Source organism: Gorilla gorilla, chromosome 20 (genome assembly GCF_029281585.2).
Source record: "Gorilla gorilla gorilla isolate KB3781 chromosome 20, NHGRI_mGorGor1-v2.1_pri, whole genome shotgun sequence".
In the NCBI taxonomy this organism is placed as follows: domain Eukaryota; kingdom Metazoa; phylum Chordata; class Mammalia; order Primates; family Hominidae; genus Gorilla; species Gorilla gorilla.
Genome location: NC_073244.2, coordinates 59,340,619 through 59,361,972, shown reverse-complemented (window position 1 = coordinate 59,361,972; position 21,354 = coordinate 59,340,619). Strand labels below are relative to the sequence as shown.

General features: G+C 50.5%; 1 protein-coding gene across 1 annotated transcript; it reads left to right on the top strand.

The window, feature by feature from the left end:
• Positions 1-2,208: 2,208 nt before the first annotated feature.
• On the top strand, positions 2,209-20,176 carry TPRX1 (tetrapeptide repeat homeobox 1). The gene is made up of 4 exons (XM_063701983.1): positions 2,209-2,340; positions 2,775-2,845; positions 18,128-18,297; positions 18,821-20,176. Exons 1-4 carry the CDS (start codon positions 2,261-2,263, stop codon positions 20,174-20,176), a joined length of 1,677 nt encoding a protein of 558 aa, XP_063558053.1. The 5' UTR covers positions 2,209-2,260.
• Positions 20,177-21,354: the final 1,178 nt, after the last annotated feature.

The following is a 21,354-nucleotide window of genomic DNA, read 5'->3' as shown; positions in this document are numbered from 1 at the left end:
GTTTTTGGTGGAGTTTGGGGGTTTGGGATTTTTTTCTTTTTTTTTTTTGGTTGAGACAGGGTCTCACTCTGTCGCCCAGGCTGGAGTGCAGTGGCATGATCACGGCTCACTGCAGCCTTGACCTCCTGTGCTCAAGGGATCCTCCCTCCTCAGCCTCCCCAGTAGCTGAGACTTTACAGGCACATACCACGATGCCCAGCTAATTTTTTTATTTTCATAGAGATGGAGTCGCTCTATGTTGCCCAGGCTGGCCTCAAACTCCTGGCCTCAAGCAATCCTCCCACCTCGGCCTCCCAAAGTGCTGGGATTGCAGGCGTGAGCCAACAAACGCAGCACTCACCATCTCTCTACACACCATTGGTCTTTGTCTGGCTTCTCTGTACCTCAGTTTCTTTTCCTGTGGGCCTTGGGCTGTAGCATTTCTGCCTACTTGCCTGAATACCACTCTTTCATTCTCCATCTGCTCCTCTCTGTCCCTGTCTCTGTTGATAAACCTGCATTATCCCCTTGGTCTCTCTTATTCTGTTTCTCTGTCTCTCCCTGTCTATCTTGCTCTCTCTCCCCTCTCCCTCAGCCTCCGTGTCCTTCTGTTCCTGTCTGTCTGTCCCTCTCTTTGCTGTCTTTCTGCCTGTCCACCTGTCCCTGTAACTCCAGCCTCATCTCTGTCCCTCTGTCCTCGCTTATCCTCTGCAGCTCCAATCTCTGTTCCTCCTTCTCTTTTTCCCTGTCTCTCTCTCTCTCTCTGATTCTTGCTTCCCCTCTCCCTGGATTGCCCTTCATTTTTGTTTTGTTTTGTTTTCGTTTTGAGACAGTCTTGTTCTGTCACCCAGGCTGGAGTGCACTAGCACCATCTCGGCTCCCTGCAACCTCCACCTCCCCGGTTCAAGCAATTCTCCTGCCTCAGCCTCCCGAGTAGCTGGGAGGATTTCCTTTCATTTCTGTCCTTCTCCCTATCTTGGTACCTCTGTTGCTCTGTATTTCTGATTTTCCTGGTCTCTGGCCCTCTTTGTGTCTCTCTCCTCTCGTCTGTCTCTCTAGATATTAATATGTCCCTGAGCTCCTGGGTCCCACACGGGTCTGTTTCACTTCCCCGTGCACCCAAACACGCACGCAAGCACACACGCACACGCGCGCGCATGCACACACAAACACACACACACACACACACACACACACACACACACACACACACACGCCCGGTAATCCCTCCTTGTGGCTGGGTCATTGTGTCTCAGCCATAAGGGGCCCTTTCTTTCTCCTCCTCCCTCCCCCAAACCCCCTGCTAGGAGAGATTAAGGCTACAGGCCTGGCTGAGGAATCAGGACAGGTCTCATTAGCTTGAAGAGCCAGGGGTGACAGCAAGAGAGGGAGGGGCCGTCTGACCCTCGGCGACCAGTCCAGAGGCTCCTGATGGGAGAATCCAGTCCTGGAACAGACCCCCTGGCCCTGCAGCAGGGAAGGAAGGTCAGCTGTACAGGGAGAGGGAGGAGAAAATAACTTCCAGCTGGACAGAGAAGGTGTCAGCAACTCTTAAATCACCTGCCCTGGGGAATCTGGGTACTGGTTGGCTCCTTGATCCAGAGTCCTTCCAGGGGTGGGGGTACAGAGAGGTGGGTTTCAGCTGGTCCTGCACATGGCCCTGGGATCAATTAAGCTGAAATCAAATCCAAGCACTTCTTCTCTGAGCTAGGTCTTCTGAGGCAACTTGCTTTCTTTCTCATCTCCACCCAGTGGCTCAGGCAGAAATCTGGGCACTCAGCCTGGCCCCTAACCCCTTTCTCCTCACCACTCACATCCAATCCATCCATAAGTCCTGTCATCTCTTCTTTCAGATCATTATCCTACTGAAACAATATAAAGCACTGCTGGAAGAAATTAAAGGAGACTCAAGTCAATAGTGAACTATACCATGTTCATGGTTTAGAAGACTCAATGTTATTAAGAGGTCAATTCTTCTCAAACTAATCCTTAGATTTACTGCAATCCCAATCAGAATCTCGTCAGGATTTTTCTGTAGAAATTGATTGTCAAACTGATTCTGAAGTTGCTATGGAAATATAAATGATCTGGAATAATCAAAGCAGTCTTGGAAAAATAAAACGAGTTGGAGAACTTACGCTACCTGACTCTGAGACTTATTGTAATGCACATGATTGCAGCTGGAAAAAGTGGGGTTAAGGATTAAGAAAATGTGGCACATATACACCATGGAGTACTATGCAGCCATAAAAAAGGATGAGTTCATGTCCTTTGCAGGGACATGGATGAAGCTGGAAACCATCATTCTGAGCAAACTATCACAAGGACAGAAAACCAAACACCGCATGCTCTCGCTCATAGGTGAGAATTGAACAATGAGAACACTTGGACACAGGGTGGGGAACGTCACACACAGGGGCCTGTTGTGGGGTGGGGGGCAGGGGGAGGAATAGCATTAGGAGAAATACCGAATGTAAATGATGAGTTAATGGGTGCAGCAAACCAACATGGCACATGTATCCATATGTAACAAACCTGCAAGTTGTGTACATGTACCCTAGAACTTAAAGTATAATAAACAAAAAAAAGTGGGGTTAAATTCTGGGGACAGTCTGAAGATGTATGGAATACTGGAGGATCCTTGGATCAGGTTGTTGATGAGTTTCACTCCAGGCTCTACTGCAGGATGGGGGTGCTCCTCATACCTGCACCCCCTTAGCTCCCTAACACATTCATCCTATTTAATCTTTTGCAAAACTCTTACTGACATCTTGTTTCTTGTCTGCCCTTGTCAGGAGGATGGGCTCCTGTCTGTCTTGTTCTCAGCTGTATTCCCAGTACCTAGGACTGTCCCAGACACACAGCAGTAAGTGTGTGTTCAATAAATGTGAAAGAAATGGATGGACGGATGGAGGGATGGATGGATGGATGGATGATGGATGGATGGATGGATGGATGGATGGATGGATGGATGGGTGATGGATGGATGGATGGATGGATGGATGATGGGTGATGGATGGATGGATGGATGATGGATGGATGGATGGATGGATGGATGGATGGATGGATGGATGGGTGATGGGTGGATGGATGGATGATGGGTGATGGATGGATGGATGGATGGATGGATGGATGGATGGATGGATGGATGATGGATGGGTGGATGGATGGATGGATGGGTGATGGATGGATGGATGGATGGATGGATGGATGGATGGATGGTGGGGCAGAACCAGGTAGAGACACTGGCACAGAGAAGTGGTGTGATGTTTTCCCAAAAGAACCAAGGGTCTGTGATTGCAGCACTGTGAGGTCAGACTGTGGGGTTGCCCACTAGTGTTTGAATCTCTGGATACTTCAGGGATCATATTGTTCCTGAGTTAATTCATTCAGGCTCTAACTGTGCCATGAATCCCTGCTTCTACCAAGTCCCATGCCTGGTAGTGGGTGCATCCACTCAGCTCCTTGTCCTCACTGGACAGAGGAGCCTACGGATGCGGCAGAGAGAGTCTGGCAGGGCCAACAAGGGAGGGCCCTGAACATGGCTGAGTCGGGAGGGTCTTGCCAAGAGCTGGCATGGAGCCACATGAGCTTGGGTTTAAATCCTGTTGTTTTCTCACTGCATGGCCTTGGGTCCTTCATGTGGGCTCCTGGGCCTCAGTTTCCTCCTCTGCAAAGTGGATACGGTGACAAGCTGTCACAATGAGACCTGGGAATCCCATGGGAGCAGGGGAGAAAGCTGACCTCATCCATCTTCTAGGAACCCCAGGCAGACTTGAAGGTGAAGAGTGGGGCTAGGGGACCAAAGAGATTTAAATTCTACCCCTGGTTCTTCCACTCATCACCTGTGTGACCTCGGGAATTGACGAAACCTCTCTCAGCCTCAGTTTCCTCCTCTGAGAAAGGGACCTCTGAGCTCCGTGGGGCTGTGGGGAGCATCCTAAGAGGCCATATCACCTGGTGATCAGGAGGGCACAGGCTCCGGGGCAGGTGCTGGCCCAGCTCTGGCTCTGCCGCTGACGTGCGAGACAGAACTGGAGACTACACTTCTCTCAGCCTCAGTTTCCTCCTCTGTAAAGTGGGGATGATACCAGAAGCCGCCTGGGAGGAAGTTTCCATGGAGTTATTGTTGCCTGAGATCTTGTTCCCAAGGTCTGTGGTTCATGCAGTGTGTGAGAAGCTGGGACCTGTGGGCACCTCCCTCCTTCCCAGGCTCAGTCTCCCTGCCTGTAGAATGGAGTTATCTGTGTGTCTGCACCACAAGGTGGCTGTGAGCATTCAGGCCTTACCTGTGAGAACAACTGCTCAGGTGGGAACCTGGGACCCAGTGGGTGCCGAACTCCACAGCTCTGAGAACCAGCCTTGGGCCTCCCAGGCTGATCCCCAGGGCAAGGACACTGATCTCCCTTGTTCCACCATTTGAGATCATAAAACATCAGTGCCTGATATTCAACCAGGTTGCAGAAGACTTTTACAGGCATTTCAAAAGTGAGAATAGCAAATAATCCACCAGTGTATAAAACTGGGCTCACATTCATTGATCATCAGGGAAATGCAAAAGAAAAGCTCACAGTGGGCTGGGCGCGGTGGCTCACGCCTGTAATCCCAGCACTTTGGGAGGCCAAGGCAGCGGATCACGAGGTCAGCAGATCAAGACCATCTTGGCTAACACGGTGAAACCCCATCTCTACTAAAAAATACAAAAAAATAGCCGGGGATGGTGGTGGGCGCCTGTAGTCCCAGCTACTCGGGAGGCTGAGGCAGGAGAATGGCATGAACCTGGGAGGCAGAGCTTGCAGTGAGCCGAGATAGCGCCACTACACTCCAGCCTGGGGGACGGCGCGAGACTCCATCTCAAAAAAAAAAAAAAAAAAAAAATCCCAGGGGTTTGGGAGGCCAAGGCAGGAGGATCATTTGAGGCTATGGATTAGAGACTGAGGCCGGCCTGGGCAACATAGTGAGACCCTATCTCTACAAAATAAAATATATTAGGAGGGGAAGGAGGCCAAAAAAATATAATTTTAAAAAATTAAAAAGAAGGCCAGGCACAATGGTTCACACCTGTAATCCCAGCACTTTGGGAAGCCAAGGTGGGAGGATCGCTTGAGCTCAGGAGTTCGAGACCAGCCTGGCCCACATGGCAAAACCCCGTCTGTACTAAAAATACAAAAAATTAGCCGTATGGTGGTGCACGCCTATAATCCCAGCTACTCAGGAGGCTGAGGCATGAGAATCGCTTGAAGACGGGAGGCGGAGGATGCAGTGAGCCGAGACTCATCACACCACTGCATGCCAGCCTGGGCAACAGAGCAAGATCCTGTCTCAAAAATATATATACAAATATAAATAAATAAACAGAAAAACAATATTTGGGTCAGCCGTGTTTGCCTCTCAAAACCGTGCCCTCAACTACCCCGCTACACATGACCCAGAGTCTAAATAAGACTTGTCCCAAGTCCCAAAGAAACACTCCAGGGTCCTCTCCAGCTCTTGAAATTTAAAGTAACCGAAGGCTCAAAGAGCTTTTGTTGATATTGACTATATATCTATTGCTACTTACTGTATTGGAAATTATTTCTTTTTACATTTTTTTTTGAGACAGGGTCTTGCTCTGTTGCCCAGGCTGAAGTGCAGTGACGTGATCTCGGCTCACTGAAGTCTCAACCTCCTGGGCTCAAATGATCCTCTCGTCTCGGCCTCCTGAGTAGCTGGAACTACAGGTGCACACCACCACACCTGCCTTTTTTTTTTTTTTTTTTTGTAGAGACAGGGGTCTCACTATCTGGCCCAGGCTGGACTCAACCTCCTGATCTCAAGTGATCCTCCTGCCTGGGCCTCCCAAAGTGCTGGGATTACAGGCATGAGCCACTGGGCCTGGCATGAGGTAGAAATTAAAAGTGTGGAATTTTAAAAACACTTTTGAAGATTTTGAATTTTACTTAAAGTATATTTTGAGCCAGGTGCGGTGGTTCATGCCTGTAATCCCAGCACTTTGGGAGGCCAAGGTGGGTGGATCACAAGGTCAGGAGTTCGAGACTAGCCTGACCAACATGGTAAAAACCCATCTCTACTAAAACTACAAAACTCAGCCGGGCATGGTGTTGCACGCCTGTAATCCCAACTACTCAGGAGGCTGAGGCAGGACAATCGCTTGAACCCGGGAGGCAGAGGTTGCAGTGAGCCGAACTCACACCACTGCACTCCAGCCTAGGCAACATAGCAAGACTCTCTCTCAAAAAAAAAAAAAAATATATATATATATATATGTATATATATGTATATATATATTTGTGTATATATATATGTATATATATATTTGTGTATATATATTTGTATATATATGTTTGTATATATATGTATATATATATTTGTATATATATATATATATTTGTGTATATATATATATAATTTATCTATTTATTGAGCTAGGCACAATGACTCATGCCTGTAATCCCAGCACTTTGGGAGGCCAAGATGGGCAGATCACTTGTGGTCAGGAGTTCCAGACCAGCCTGGCCAACATAGTGAAACTCCCTCTCTGCTAAAAATACAAAATTAGCCAGGCATGGTGGCACATGCCTGTAATCCCAGCTACTTGGGAGGCTGAGGCAGGAGAATTGCTTGAATCCAGGAGGCAGAGGTTGCAGTGAGCCAAGATCACACCATTGCACTCCAGCCTGGGCGACAAGAGCGAAACTCAGTCTCAGAAAAAACAAAAATGTATTTTTAATTCTGTATCAAATTCTTTTTCATGTTTTACTTGGACAGCTCCAAAATGCAAGATGCTTCACATCAGAGGTAGACCCCAGGACTCTGCAAAGATTCCTTGCAGTTCAGACCCTTCCAAAAGATTCCCAGCTCAGGAAACCTCAGGTCATCTCTGAGGGCGTTGATCAGACACCTCCAGACCCCCATGCTTGCACTCCCCTTCCCACTCTCCAGGCCCCCATTATCCCTAAAGGAACAGAGAGGGGAGAGTGATTAGAAAGTCAGGGTAGTGGCCGGGCGCGGTGGCTCACGCCTGTAATCCCAGCACTTTGGGAGGCCGAGGCGGGCGGATCACGAGGTCAGGAGATCGAGACCATCCTGGCTAACACAGTGAAACCCCGTCTCTACTAAAAAATACAAAAAATTAGCCGGGCGTGGTGGCGGGCGCCTGTAGTCCCAGCTACGCGGGAGGCTGAGGCAGGAGAATGGCGTGAACCCGGGAGGCGGAGCTTGCAGTGAGCCGAGATCGCGCCACTGCACTCCAGCCTGGGCGACAGAGCGAGACTCCGTCTCAAAAAAAAAAAAAAAGAAAAATGAAAAGAAAGTCAGGGTAGAGGTTAATGATAAACTTTATTCTTATTTTTTAAGACAGGGTCTCACTATGTTGCCTAGGCTGGTCTCAAGCTCCTGGGCTCAAACGATCCTCCTGCCTTAGCTTCCCAAAGTGCTGGGATTACAGGCGTGAGCCACAGCGCATAATAAACCTTAAAAATCAACAATGTTGACTGGGCACTCTGGCTCACACCTGTAATCCCAGCACTTTGGGAGGCCGAGGTGAACAGATCACTTAAGTTCAGGAGTTCGAGACCAGCCTGGCCAACACGGTGAAACCCCGCCTCTACTGAAATACGAAAATTTGCTCTGCGTGGTGGTGGGTGCCTGTATTCCCAGCTATTGGGAGGCTGAGACAGGAGAATCCTTTGAACCCAGGAGGCAGAGGTTTCAGTCAGCCGAGATCACACCACTGCACTCCAGCCTGGCTGACAGAGCAGGACTCTGTCTCAAAAAAAAAAAAAATCAGCAATGTTGGCACCCTTCTAACCCCTTAAATGTGGTTCCCTAAACAGCCAGGGAATATGCCTGTGTCCACTCCCTGCCTCTCCCCACCCCACCCCCACCCCCACCCCGCCCTTCTCTGTCCCCTCTGTCTTCTGGTCTCCCTCGTCCTCTGCCGCCCCCTGGTGGCCGTCCTGGCCCCTGGGTCTCCCCAGCGACGCCTCTCTGACCCTGTCCTAGTCCCATTTAGCAAATGTTCCAATCCTCTTAGGCCAGGCCAGGCCAGCCTCAGCAGAGCAGAATTAGATCCGATTTGGAGGTTGGGGGACAGACTTCCAGGATATAATGAAAACTCCTTCTGCTTGTCAGACCCTGGAAGGGGGTAGACACAAAGCAACTCACACACTGGGACCCCACAAGGGACAACGAGGAGGGGAAACTGAGGAACAGAGAAAGGGGGAGACAGAGAGGCAGGGTGGGGGGACGCCAAGGGGCAGAGAGGGCACCTGGAGGCTAAGAGATCTTGCTCCCCGCGCCTGGAAAGTGTCTTCCCAGCTTGGCTCTCGCCGCCACGGTCACCGGAGTGCCTAGTGCCTCCACCTGCAATTCTGGAACAACTCCCCTCTCTACAAGGACCCGATTCCCTCATCCAGAGTTACTTATTAATTCTTGGCATGTGGCTTTTTGTTTTTTGTGTGTTTTGAGGGGGTCGTGGGCTTTTGGGGAGTTTTGTTTGTTGTTTGTTTGTTTGTTTGTTGAGACAGGGTCTCACCCTGTTGCCCAGGCTGGAGTGCAGGTCGGGGAATCACTGCTCATTGCAGCCTCAACCTCCCAGACTCCAGCGATCCTCCCACCTCAGCCTCCCAAGTAGCTGGGACTACAGGAGCACGCCACTCCGCCTGGCTAATTTTGGCGGGGCGGGGGGGTTGTTTTATTTATTATTTATTTATTTATTTATTTATTTTTGAGACACAGTCTCACTCTGTCGCCCAGGCTGGAGTGCAGTGGTGTGAGCTCATCTCACTGTAACCTCCACCTCCTGGGTTCAAGCGATTCTCCTGCTTCAACCTCCTGAGTAGCTAGGATTACAGGCACGTGCCACCATACCGGGCTAATTTTTTGTATTTTTAGTACAGACGGGGTTTCACCATGTTGGCCAGACTGGTCTTGAACTCCTGACCTCAAGTGATCCACCCGCCTCAGCCTCCCAAAGTGCTAGGATTACAGGCGTGAGCCACCAGGCCCAGGCTTTTTTTGTTTAGTTTTTGGTTTTGGGGGGTTTTTTTGAGACGGAGTCTCACTCTGTGGCCCAGGATGAAGTGCAGTGTTTCTCACTTAACCTTTGCTTTATTCTGTTTCTCTCTTTTAATTTCTGTCTCAGTGTGATCTTGGCTCACTGCAACCTCCCCTCCTGGGTTCAAGCGATTCTCCTGCCTCAGCCTCCCAAGTAGCTGGGACTACAGGCACACACCACCATGCCCAATTTTTTGTACTTTTAGTAGAGACAGAGTTTCACCATATTGGCCAGGCCGGTCTCGAACCCCTCACCTCAATTGATCCTCCTGACTCAGCCTCCCGAAGTGCTGGGATTACAGGCATGAGCCACCATGGCTGGCCATTTTTTTATATTTTTTAAGAGATACAAGGTCTCGCTATGTTGCCCAGGCTGATCTCGAACTCCTGGCCTCAAGCAATCCACCCACCTCAGCCTCCCAAGGTGCTGGGATTACAGGCATGAGCCATAGCGCCCAGCCTATTCTGTGATTCTTTGAGTAATGCCTGCCTTCCCCCACTTGGACAACGAGTTCCCTGAGAACAAGGACTGCACCCGTTAACTCTCTAGAGGTGCCTAGATCAGTCCCTTGAATGTACTGAGCACTTAATAAATACAGACAGTTCTCAGGCCGGGCGTGGGTGGCTCACTCCTGTAATCCCAGCACATTGGGAGGCTGAGGTGGGCGGATCACCTGAGGTCAGGAGTTCAAGACCAGCCCGACCAACATGGAGAAACTCCATCTCTACTAAAAATACAAAATTAGCCGGGCGTGGTGGCAGGTGCCTGTAATCCCAGCTACTTGGGAGACTGAGGCAGGAGAATTGCTTGAGCCCGGGAGGCAGAGGTTGCAGGGAGCTGAGATTGCACCATTGCACTCCAGCCTGGGCAACAAGAGCGAAACTCCGTCTCAAAAAATATATATAAAATAAATTAAAATACAGGCAGTTCTCCTCATTCTTACTTGTTATGTTCTGTGAAGTTGCCATTAGCCGGGCGCCGTGGCTCACGCCTGTAATCCCAGCACTTTGGGAAGCTGAGGTGGGCGGATCACGAGGTCAGGAGTTCGAGACCAGCCTGGCCAATATGGTGAAACCCCATCTCTACTATAAATACAAAAATTAGCTGGGCGTGGTGGCGCGTGCCTGTAGTCCCAGCTACTCAGGAGGCTGAGGCAGGAGAATCGCTTGAACCCGGGAGGCGGAGGTTGCAGTGAGCCGAGATCGCGCCACTGTACTCTAGCTGGGGCAACAGAGTGAGATGCTGTCTCAAAAAAAACAAAAAAAAGTTGCCATGAACATGGTCTCAGCCAATAAGGAACCACTGCTCCCAGGGGAAATACAGATTTGGGGTCCCACAAGGCTCTGCTCACACTATTGTCATCAGTCGATCAATACCTCACCCTGGTTCATGCGTGTTTCGGTTTAAAGACACCTTATTGAATATATGTTGTTGATTCATTCAAATTAAACTCAGGGCCGGCCAGGTGCGGTGGCTCACACCTGTAATTTTAGCACTGTGGGAGGCTGAGGAGGGCTGACCACCTGAGCTCAGGAGTTTGAGACCATCCTGGCCAACATGGTGAAGCCCTGTCTACTAAAAACACAAAAATTAGCCAAGCATGGTGGCGGGCGCCTGTAATCCCAGCTACTCTGGAGGCTGAGGAAGGAGAATCCCTTGAACCCGGGAGGCAGAAGTTGCAGTGACCCGAGATCACTCCACTGCGGTCCAGCCTGGGTGACAGAGAGAGATCCTGTCTCAAAATATAAAATAAAAAAAAAAAAACAGAGAGCAAGGACAGTGTTTCAAGAATGAATGTCCAGACACCGAGAGGAACCCCAATGTCAGAAAGACATTGAACAACAAGATTCTAGAAAGCAAAGGCCAACCTCATGCCTTCGTCACCCCCACTCTGATCTGCCCCAATATTGTCTTCAAAGCCCAAACAACTCCTTGTTGCCCGTGTGCCCCTCCTGAACCCCCTCCCCCTGCACCAAGAGATACCCTCACAATGCAGAGGATGGGGAGGTGTCTGTGGGCCTCTTGGGGGCAGGAGCAAAGATGAGTCAACCCCACCAAGAGGTCAACCCCATCAGAGCCCACAGGCATAGGGTAAAAGAGGAGATTGAAGAATTGATGGAAGGCTGGACGCGCCTGTAATCCCAGCACTTTGGGAGGCTGAGGCGGGCAGACCACAGGGTCAGGAGTTCAAGACCAGTCTGGCCAATATGGTGAAATGCTGTCTCTACTGAAAATACAAAAATTAGCCGGGCGTGGTGGTGGGCGCCTGTAATCCCAGCTACTCAGGAGGCTGAGGCAGGAGAAGGGTTTGAACCTGAGAGGCAGAGGTTGCAGTGAGCCAAGATCTGGCCACTGCACTCCAGCCTGGGCGACAGAGCGAGACTCCGTCTCAAAAAAAAAAAAAAAAAAAATTGATGGATAAGGAGAGAGCCATTGTTTCTGTTTCTGTTCTGAAGGAATCAAATAAGAATGGATTTTTTTTTTTTTTTTTTTTTTTTTTTTGAGATGGAGTCTCACTCTGTCGCCGGGGCTGGAGTGCAGTGGCACAATCTCAGCTCACTGCAACCTCTGCCTCCAGGGTTCAAGTGATTCTCCTAACTCAGCCTCCCAAGTAGCTGGGATTACAGGTGCCCTCCACCACACCCAGCTCATTTTTGTATTTCTAATAGAGACAGGGTTTCGCCATGTTGGTCAGGCTGATCTTGAACTCCTGACCTCAGGTGATCCGCCCACCTCGGCCTCCCAAAGTGCTGGGATTACAGGTGTGAGTCATTGCGCCTGGCCAAGAATGGATTTCATAATCCCTTCTTCACACTTTTCCACCGACTTCATTCCCACTTACGTCACTTTTGCCCCAGGCTTCAGAAGACCTCCCTCCATCCACCTGACTCTAGGAATTTGGCCATTGCCTGGGGAGCCCCAGGAGGAATCTCCAGAAATTCCATCCAACCCTGAAGACACATCAGGACGAGAAAAGGCATGGGGACTTCTGTGGGCAGGGTGTTGACGAGTCCTAGGGTGGCATTCAAGGCCAGAAATGCTTCTTGTTTTCCAGGTTGTCCATTAAAAAATAATTATTCTTAACAGCAGGAAATAGAGAAAATAGACATTCCGTGTCATCTCTGGGTAATTACTTTTGCAGGAGTTTTTATCTTTGTTGTTATTTATTGTTCATTCAAATATATTGTGCTCACACCTGTAATCTCAGCACTTTGGGAGGCCAACATGGATGGATCACTTGAGGTCAGGAGTTAGAGATCAGCCTGGGCAACATGGCAAAACCCCGTCTCTACAAAAAATACAAAAATTAGCCAGATGTGGTGGCACATGCGCCTGTCCTCTCAGCTATTTGGGAGGCTGAGGTGGGAGAATGGCTTGAGCCAAGGAGGGAGAGGTTGCAGTGAGCCGAGATCATGACAGTGCAACGCAGCCTGGGTGATAGAGAGAGACCCTGTCTCCAAAAAAAAGAAAAGAAAAAGAAAAGAAAAAAGAATATGTATAAGTATAATATATATTTTTTTGTACGTGCTTATTAAATGTGTACATTCTTCAAAATAAACAATGTGCCTGAGACAGCATTTGAAATGGAAAACACAAACTCAATCATTCAGTACATTATTACTCAGCAACTTTGAGCTTTTCCTATTACAGACATGGGGATTTGGGAGGGGAAAAAAAAGCCCAACAAAGTCTCTGTGTTCAAGACACATTTATTTCAGCAAACAGCAAGCAGACATCCACCAGGCAAACAAAACAACAAATACATTAAAAATCATCATTTCTTACTAATTGGTTACCACTTCATCCTTTTTTTAAACTTTCATTAGCATTCCATAGTCTGAGGCTGCCACAAATTAATCATCTTCTAATTGGTGGGCGTGAATTAATCCAATTAACTCAGTTGATATTTCAAAGAAATGTTACACTGAACACTGATATCTGCGCTTATTCACAGCGGAGCAAGTATTTTCCCAGGATAAGTCTCTTACAATAAAACATTGAGGCCAGGCATGGTGGCTCACACCTGTAATCCCAGCATTTTGGGAGGCCAAGGTGCGAGGATCACTTGAGGTCGGGAGTTCAAGACCAGCCTGGCCAATGGGGTGAAACCCCATCTCTACTAAAAATAAAATAAAAATTAAATAAAAATTAAAAAATTAGCCAGGTGTGGTGGCAGGCGCCTGTAGTCCCAGCTACTCGGAAGGCAGGAGAATCACTTGAACCCAGGAGGCAGAGGTTGCAGTGAGCCGATATCTGCATTAAAGTGCAGAGCCACTGCACTTTAGTCTGGGTGACAGATCGAGACTCGGTCTCAATAAATAAATAAATAAAATAAGAAAATTGGCCAGGCGTGGTGGCTCACACTTGTAATCCCAGAACTTTGGGAGGCCGAGGCGGGTGGATCACCTGAGGTCAGGAGTTCAAGACCAGCCTGGACAACACAGTGAAACCCCGTCTCTACTAAAAATACAACAATTAGCCAGACATGATGGTGGGTGCCTGTAATCCCAGCTACTCAGGAGGCTGAGGCAGGAGAATTGCTTGAACCTGGGAGGCGGAGGTTGCAGTGAGCTGAGATCGCGCCCTTGCACTCCAGCCTGGGCAACAAGAGTGAAATTCCATCTCAAAACAAATAAAGAAAATAAAATAAAATAAGAAAATTACCCGGACATGGTGGTACGTGCCTGTAGTCCCACCTACTCAGGAGGCTGAGGTTGCAGGATTGCTTAAACCCCAGAGTTCAAGGTTGCAGTGAGTTTCGATTGACTCCACTGCACTCCAGTCTGGGCAACAGAGCAAGACCCTGTCTCAAAAAAAATCAATCATTGAGTCAAAGGGTACTATACACATTTTATCCTTTAATAGATGTCACAGAGTCAATTTCAAAAAAAAAAAAACCTCCAAAAATCTTTTACCAACCTACACTTCATCAATGGCAAGAGAAAACCACATTCTCTGGGTCTACACTTGATCCATCTCTTTGATCTTGGCCAATCCACAGGGCAATATGCTGAGTATTGCATTAATTTATATTTTTTATTGATATGTCATCCACGTAATATAAAAGTACCCACTTAAAGTATACAATTCAGGGCTGGGTGCCGTGGTTCATGCCTGTAATCCCAGCACTTTGAGAAGCTAAGGCGAGCGAATTACTTGAGGCCAGGAGTTCGAGACTAGCCTGGCTAACATGGTGAAACCCCATCTCTACTAAAAATAGAAAAAATTTTTTACTGGGTGTGGTAACACACATCTGTAATCCCAGCTACTCAGGAGGCTGAGGCATGAGAATCACTTGAACCCAGGAGGCAGAGCCGAGATCAATCCACTGCACTGCAGCCTGGGCAACAGAGACTCTGTCTCAAAACAAATACATAAATAAATTTAATTAAATAAAGTATACAATTCAGGCCGGGCACGCTGGTTCATGCCTGTAATATCAGTACTTTGGGAGGCAAGGTGGGCTGGTTGTTTAAACTCAGGAGTTCGAGACGAGACTGGGCAACACGGCAAAACAAAAAGAAAAGAATAATCATAAAGTACAAAATGAAATGGTTTTGGCCGGGCGCGGTGTTTCACACCTGTAATCCCAGCACTTTGGGAGGCCGAGATGGGTGGATCACTTGAGGTCAGGCATTCGAGACCAGCCTGGCCAACATGGTGAAACCCATTCTCTACTAAAAATACAAAAAATTAGCTGGGCGTGGTGGTGCATGCCTGTAATCCCAGCTACTTGGGTGACTGAGGCAGGAGTATCACTTGAACCCGGGAGGTGGAGGTTGCAGCTAGCCGAGATCACACCACTAGTGCACTCCAGCCTGGGTGACAGGGCAAGACACCATCTCAAAAAAAAAAATTAAATCGTCTTTAGTCTCTTTGCAGAGTTGTGCCTCCATCACTACAGTCAATTTTAGAACATTTTTCACCGTCCCCAATAGCTATCTCCATAGCTATTCCCAGTTGGTCCCAATTTCCCCTTCTCCCCAACCCATAGCAACCACTAATCTGCTTTCTGTCTCTACGGATTTGCCTATTCTGGACACTTTGTATAAATAGAATCGTATATGTGCTTTTGAGTCTGGCGTCTTTCACTTGGCATCATGTTGGCGAGGTTCATCCATGTTGTAGCACGTATCAGAGCTTTATTCCTTTTCGTGGTTGAGTAATATCCCATTGTGTAAATATATGACATTTTGGGTTTCTATTTTTTGTGGGTTTTTTTGGGGGGTGTTGTTTTGTTTTTTGAGGCAGAGTCTCCCTCTGTCACCCAGGCTGGAGTTCAGTGGCACCATCTCAGCTCCCTGCAACCTCTGCCTCCCGGGTTCAAGTGATTCTCCTACCTCAGCCTAACAAGTAGCTGGGATTACAGGCTCCTGCCACCATGCTTGGCTAATTTTTTGTATTTTTAGTAGAGACGGGTTTTCACCATGTTGACCAAGCTGGCCTCAAACTCCTGACCTCAAGTGATTTGTCCACCTCAGCCTCCCAAAGTGCTGGGATTACAGGCGTGAGCCACCGTGCCCAGCTACTTTTATTTATTTTGAGATGGAGTCTCACTCTGTTGCCCAGGCTGGAGTACAGTGGCACAATCTCCACTCCCTGTAGCCTCCGCCTCCCGGGTTCAACCAATTCCCCCGCCTCAGCCTCCCAAGTAGCTGAAATTCAGGTGCTGGCCACCACGCCCAGCTAATTTTTGTATTTTTAGTAGACAGGGTTTCGCCATGTTGGCCAGGCTGGTCTTAAACTCCTGACCTCAGGTGATCTGCCTGCCTCAGCCTCCCAAAGTGCTGGGATTACAGGCATGAGCCACCGCGCCTGGCCATGCAGCATTTTATTTATCCATGCATCAGTGGATCGATGTTTCAGCATTTTCTCCTTTTGGGCGATAGTGAATCACGCTGCCGTGAACTTGCTTATATTTAAATGTCTATTTTCACAAAATAGTACCAGTGAGCTTGTTCATCTGTTTATGTCTTTATTGACCAAATAAATAGCCATGGTGCAAAATCTCTGTGGTCACTACTGTGTTCCCAGCATGTCCTGTAGATGAAGCCAGACAACGTGTGCGATGAGGAATCATTGCTGGGGATGCTGCTTTCTACAACAGAACTCTAAGTAGCAGGTGAAAACAATGAGCCAGACCCGTGGTAACAATGTCTACGTTTTACTGAATTTTGAAATTGATTGCATGAGTCATTTCTAGTTCCCCGCACCATGAGCCTTGTCAATCTCTCTAATCCCTGAACCTACGTGGGTCCTGCCATGGGGAAATGAGGACAGCCAGGTGTCTGACAGAGAAGACGCATCTCTGAGGGATCCGATCTCTGTAGACCAAGGTCATGGGTCCCCTGTATCATCAGCAGTAGGTTCATTCACTCACAAGGGCAGACCAGCAGCGGTCCATGGGCACGTCCATCAGACCTGTGCCCCCTCCTGATACAGGTCTATGCAGCTTGGAGAGGCTGGGCTCATGTGAACCCAGCACACGAGCCCCATATATAAACTGGAATAAACCAGCACTGAGGTCATTTACTGTCCAGGAGAAACCAACAGAGGTCTATGTGAATGCCTATCAGAACTTCACCCCATAGGCAAATCCACTACAGAAACCAAACCATTATCAGCAGGGCCAATGTGTACTAAGCTCTGCTTACACCTATAGGCACCTAGGGAGCAATTTTTGGAATGGATAGTAGGGGCCAGAGTGGCCTTGAGGTACCAAAGAAGAGGTTGCAAGGTCATCCAGGAAGGAGGGATGGTGGCTGGACAAGGCAGGCAGCCCAGGAGCCGGGAGGAGTGGGTAGACTCACCAGCATTGGTCACGCGGGGCCCCAGCCCTGGAAAGGAACAAGGATGACTCCTGGGGGCTGGCTGGCAGTGCCTCTCCTGAGATGGGGACCCCAACCACAGGTCACGATGTTGACTACCCCAACCAAACCCGCATGGAATGCCACCTCACCTGGGCTAGGGCCCATGAGGGTGAAACCAAGGCTGTGTTGTCCACTGAGGTTCTCCAGCTCCTAGCACAGCTCGGCAGGCAGTACCTGATCAGTGATGAAGGATTAATCCATCATTCAACTCCTCCAGGGGGCGGGACTGCAGGGCAGGGTGGGAAAGGGAGGGTCCCGGCAGGGTGGGCCAGGGTGGGCACAGCAGAGAAGTGATTTAAGAGCCAAGCCGTTGTCAGTGCACACTTGTGTTTGGGAACAGATCAGGACTCAGGATGCAAGACCCTGGTCATCTCCAAGGTGAGCGGGGACAGAGGTGTGAGGGGTCTGGGCTGATCCTGTGGCTGAGGCTGCAGAGTGCAAATCTGGGCAGCCAGAGAAGGGCTGGGCCTGTGCGGGCGGCTTCCTGTCCTGCAGATGGGGGAGAACTTAGTGGTGTCTGGGAAATGAAAAATCACGCAGCTGGGGGTAGCGTCTCACTCCTGTGATCCCAGCTCTTTGGGAAGCCAAGGTGGGAGGATCACTTGAGCCCGGGACTCTGAAACCAGCCGAGCCAACATAGTGGAGACCCGTCTTTAGCAAAAATACAAAAATTACCCAGGGGTGGTGGTGCACACCTGTGGTCCCAGCTACTCGGGAGACTAAGGCGGGGGGTTCCTTGAGCCCAGGAAGTGGAGGCTGCCTTGAGCCGTGATCACATCACTGCACTCCAGCCTGGGTGACAGAGCGAGATCCCCTCCAAGAAAAAGAAAGAAGGAAAGAAATTAAACCATGCAGTTGAGTGGAGCAGAGGACTGGGCAGGTGGCGGCTCCCCTGCAAGTGTCAGGGTCCCTATAACCCTTGGATGGGAGGGGACGGGGCAGCTGGGGAGGGCTGAGCAGGCCTGAGGCAGCCCCGTCTGCTCCGAGGTGAGGCGCCTACGCTGCCTGCCTTCCCAGGAGCTGTTATCGCGCCCATTTCCTAGATGTGGACCCTGAGGCCCAGAAAGGTGCAAGGTCTGGTCTGGATACCAGGCTGCTATCCGCGGTGCCGCCCCAGCCCACACTGCCTGGGCTCCTGGCCTGGCGCAGGGGACGGGGTCCCTAGGGGGGCTGGGGGCTGCCTGGGGGTTTCTGTGACCTGTTTCCCTCCCGCCCCCAGGCCCTCCCCTGGCCCTGGACCCTCCAAGGAGACAGCGGCAGGAGCGCACGGTCTACACTGAAAGCCAGCAGAAAGTGCTAGAATTTTACTTTCAGAAGGACCAGTACCCGAACTACGACCAGCGACTGAATCTGGCGGAGATGCTCAGCCTCAGGGAGCAACAGCTGCAGGTCTGACCCCCACCCCCACCCCGCCCGCCCCAGTCACCCCAAGGAGCCTCCCCACCTCTGTCACTCACCGGGGCCTGGCCCGCCCGACCACCTCCCGCCCTGCCACGCAAGGGGTCCCGCCAGTGTAGACCCGGGCTGCATCCTGAGTCCTGTTCCAACTCTATGCTAGCCCAAACTCGCCCACATGATCGGCCCAGGCTGTCCCCCACGGGGTCTCCCGGTGCCCGGACCTCAGGCACCCGTGAGAACCCGCGGTCCCTACCCTTGAACCCTCCCTGGCCCCCCGGGCACCTGGGCGGCAGACCCCGCTCCTCCCCTCCCACCCCACCCTCCTCCCCCTACTTTTCCCTCCCTCTTCCCTCCCTTCTCCAGGCCTCAGAGCCGGGGCCCTCTTTTGGTGGGGTGGGGGCTGGGGGGCTGTTGAGCACAGGGAGAGGCTTGAGGCCGGCCCTGACCCCAAACGGCTCACTGGGCCGCGCGAGCCCCTCCTTCACACCTTCTCCCTGTCCCCTCTGCCCCCCAGGTGTGGTTCAAGAATCGCCGCGCCAAACTAGCTCGGGAGCGGCGGCTCCAGCAGCAGCCCCAGCGCGTCCCTGGGCAGAGAGGCCGAGGAGCCCGCGCTGCGCCCCTAGTCCCTGCGGCCTCTGCCTCCGCACCTCAGCCGGGCCCCTCGGGAATGCTTCCAGCGGCGGAACCCACGATCTGCAGCCTCCACCAGGCCTGGGGTGGCCCTGGGTGCAGAGCCCAGAAGGGCATCCCAGCTGCCCTGAGTCCAGGCCCTGGCCCAATCCCTGCCCCAATCCCAGGTCCAGCTCAGGTCCCGGGCCCATTCCCTGACCCAATCCTAGGCCCAACCCAGATCCCAGGCCCACTCCCTGGCCCAATTCCAGGCCCAATTTCAGGCCCAGCTCAGATCCCAGGCCCAATCCCAGGCCCAATTTCAGGCCCAGCTCAGATCCCAAGCCCGATCCCAGCCCCAATCCCAGGCCCAATTTCAGGCCCAGTCCAGATCCCAGGCCCATTCCCTGACCCAATCCTAGGCCCAACCCAGATCCCAGGCCCACGCCCTGGCCCAATTCCAGGCCCAATTTCAGGCCCAGCTCAGATCCCAGGCCCAATTTCAGGCCCAGGTCAGATCCCAAGCCCGATCCCAGCCCCAATCCCAGGCCCAATTTCAGGCCCAGTCCAGACCCCAGGCCCATTCCGTGGTCCAATCCCAGGCCCAATTTCAGGCCCAGCCCCGATCCCAGGCCCAATCTCAGGCCCAATCTCAGGCCCAAACCCAGGCCTGATCCCAGGCCCAATCCCAGGCCCAGCCCAGATCCCAGGCCCAATCTCAAGCCCAAACCCATGCCCGATCCCAGGCCCAATCTCAGGCCCCATCCCAGGCCTGATCCCAGGCCCAATCCCAGGCCCAATCTCAGGCCCAGGCCCAGTCATAGGCCCGATTCCCAGCCCAGCCCAGATCCCAGGCCCAGGCAGACTCCAAGGCCCAGGTCCCATCTTAAGTCCTGGCCGGATGCGAAGCCCTGGCTCACTTCCAGGCCTAGCCCCGATTTTAGGCCCGGGCCCAGGCCCAGGCTCAGGCTCAGTCCCAGCTCCAATCCCAGGCCCAGGATCACTCCCAGCCCCAGCCCCCTTATGGCCTCAGAGCCCTGATGCCTCCGACTTCTTGCCAGACACCCAGTTATTCCCTCACTTCACAGAGCTGCTCCCACCCCTAGACCCCTTGGAGGGATCCTCAGTCTCCACCATGACCTCTCAGTACCAAGAAGGGGATGACTCTATGGGCAAAAAACACTCAGAGTCTCAGTACCAAGAGGAGGGTGGCTCTGTGAATGAAAATCACTCAGGCCCCAGGTCATTTCTGAATTTATAGGGGGCCTGTGCCTGCAAAGTTCTTCAGATCCCAGTGGGCCTGGAGTGGCTGATCTACACTGCTGGTGACTTTCTGCAGTGAATGCACCACCCTTTACCCACGCTGCTGCAGGTGGACATTTGCTGTCTTCACTGTGCAGCCATCACAGGTGGCTCTGCTGTGAATGTGCCTGCCTCTCATTTGAATTGAGCCTGAGCGTTTCTCTGCTGGGATTGGAGTCGCTGCTCACTGGGATATTTGGCATTAGTGGATGCTGCTCGAGAGTTTTCTAAAGGGCTTTTCCCAGTGCTTCTGATGGTCAGCATCTTCCCCAACACTTAGGGTTGTGAGACTTTTTAATGTTTGTCGATCCAATGACTTGTGGTTTTGTTGTGGTTGTAATATCCATTTCCCTGATGATTGAGAGGTTAAACTCTCACATGTTAATTGAACCTTAGAAATCTTCATAATGTGTCTATTTGTTTACCCCTTTTCCTTCATTTATTTGAATGTATTCTTATATTCTCTTGGCAATTAAAGTTCTGCAGACGCCTTTCCTATTTGCATTTTGTTTCATTAGTATTTCTTGATTTTAATGTTGTCTATTTCACTGCTTTTCAAATTACCTATTGTTATGGACCAGTTTTGTCTTATTTTTCATTTCCATCAGTGGCAGACTGATAATGTTGTAAAACACAATGAAGTTATTAATAAAAATTAAAATGGGCCAGGCACGGTGGCTCATGCCTGTAATCCCAACACTTTGGGAGGCCAAAACAGGTGGATCACTTGAAGTCAAGAGTTTGAGACCAGCCTGGCCAACATGGTGAAACCCCATCTTCACTAAAAAAAAAAAAAAAAAAATACAAAAATTAGCCGGGCATGCTGGTGGGTGCCTGTAGTCCCAGCTACTTGGGAGGCTAAAGCAGGAGAATCACTTGAACCTGGGAGGTGGATGGTGCAGTGAGCTGAGATCGTATCACTGTACTCCAGCCTGGAGTACAGAATGAGACCTTGTCTAAAAAATATAAAATAATCAAATAAAATAAAATGACTTTTACAAAATATCTCAATATATGTGTATTTTCAAATTGACAGAAAAACTTCTAAAAGCTGGTGTTTCTAAAAGTCCTCTGTTACTAATTGTTACTAATTGGAGACAAAGCCCACAGGTGGCACCAGTCTGAGGTGTCCAGCTT

Bases quoted from the DNA above. Each gene is read 5' to 3' on its own strand.
- TPRX1 (XM_063701983.1), top strand. From the start codon at position 2,261: ATGGATGAAGCTGGAAACCATCATTCTGAGCAAACTATCACAAGGACA. The intron at 2,846-18,127 runs GTAAGTGTGTGT...TCCCGCCCCCAG, and splicing joins ACTGTCCCAGACACACAGCA to GCCCTCCCCTGGCCCTGGAC. The intron at 18,298-18,820 runs GTCTGACCCCCA...TCTGCCCCCCAG, and splicing joins TCAGGGAGCAACAGCTGCAG to GTGTGGTTCAAGAATCGCCG.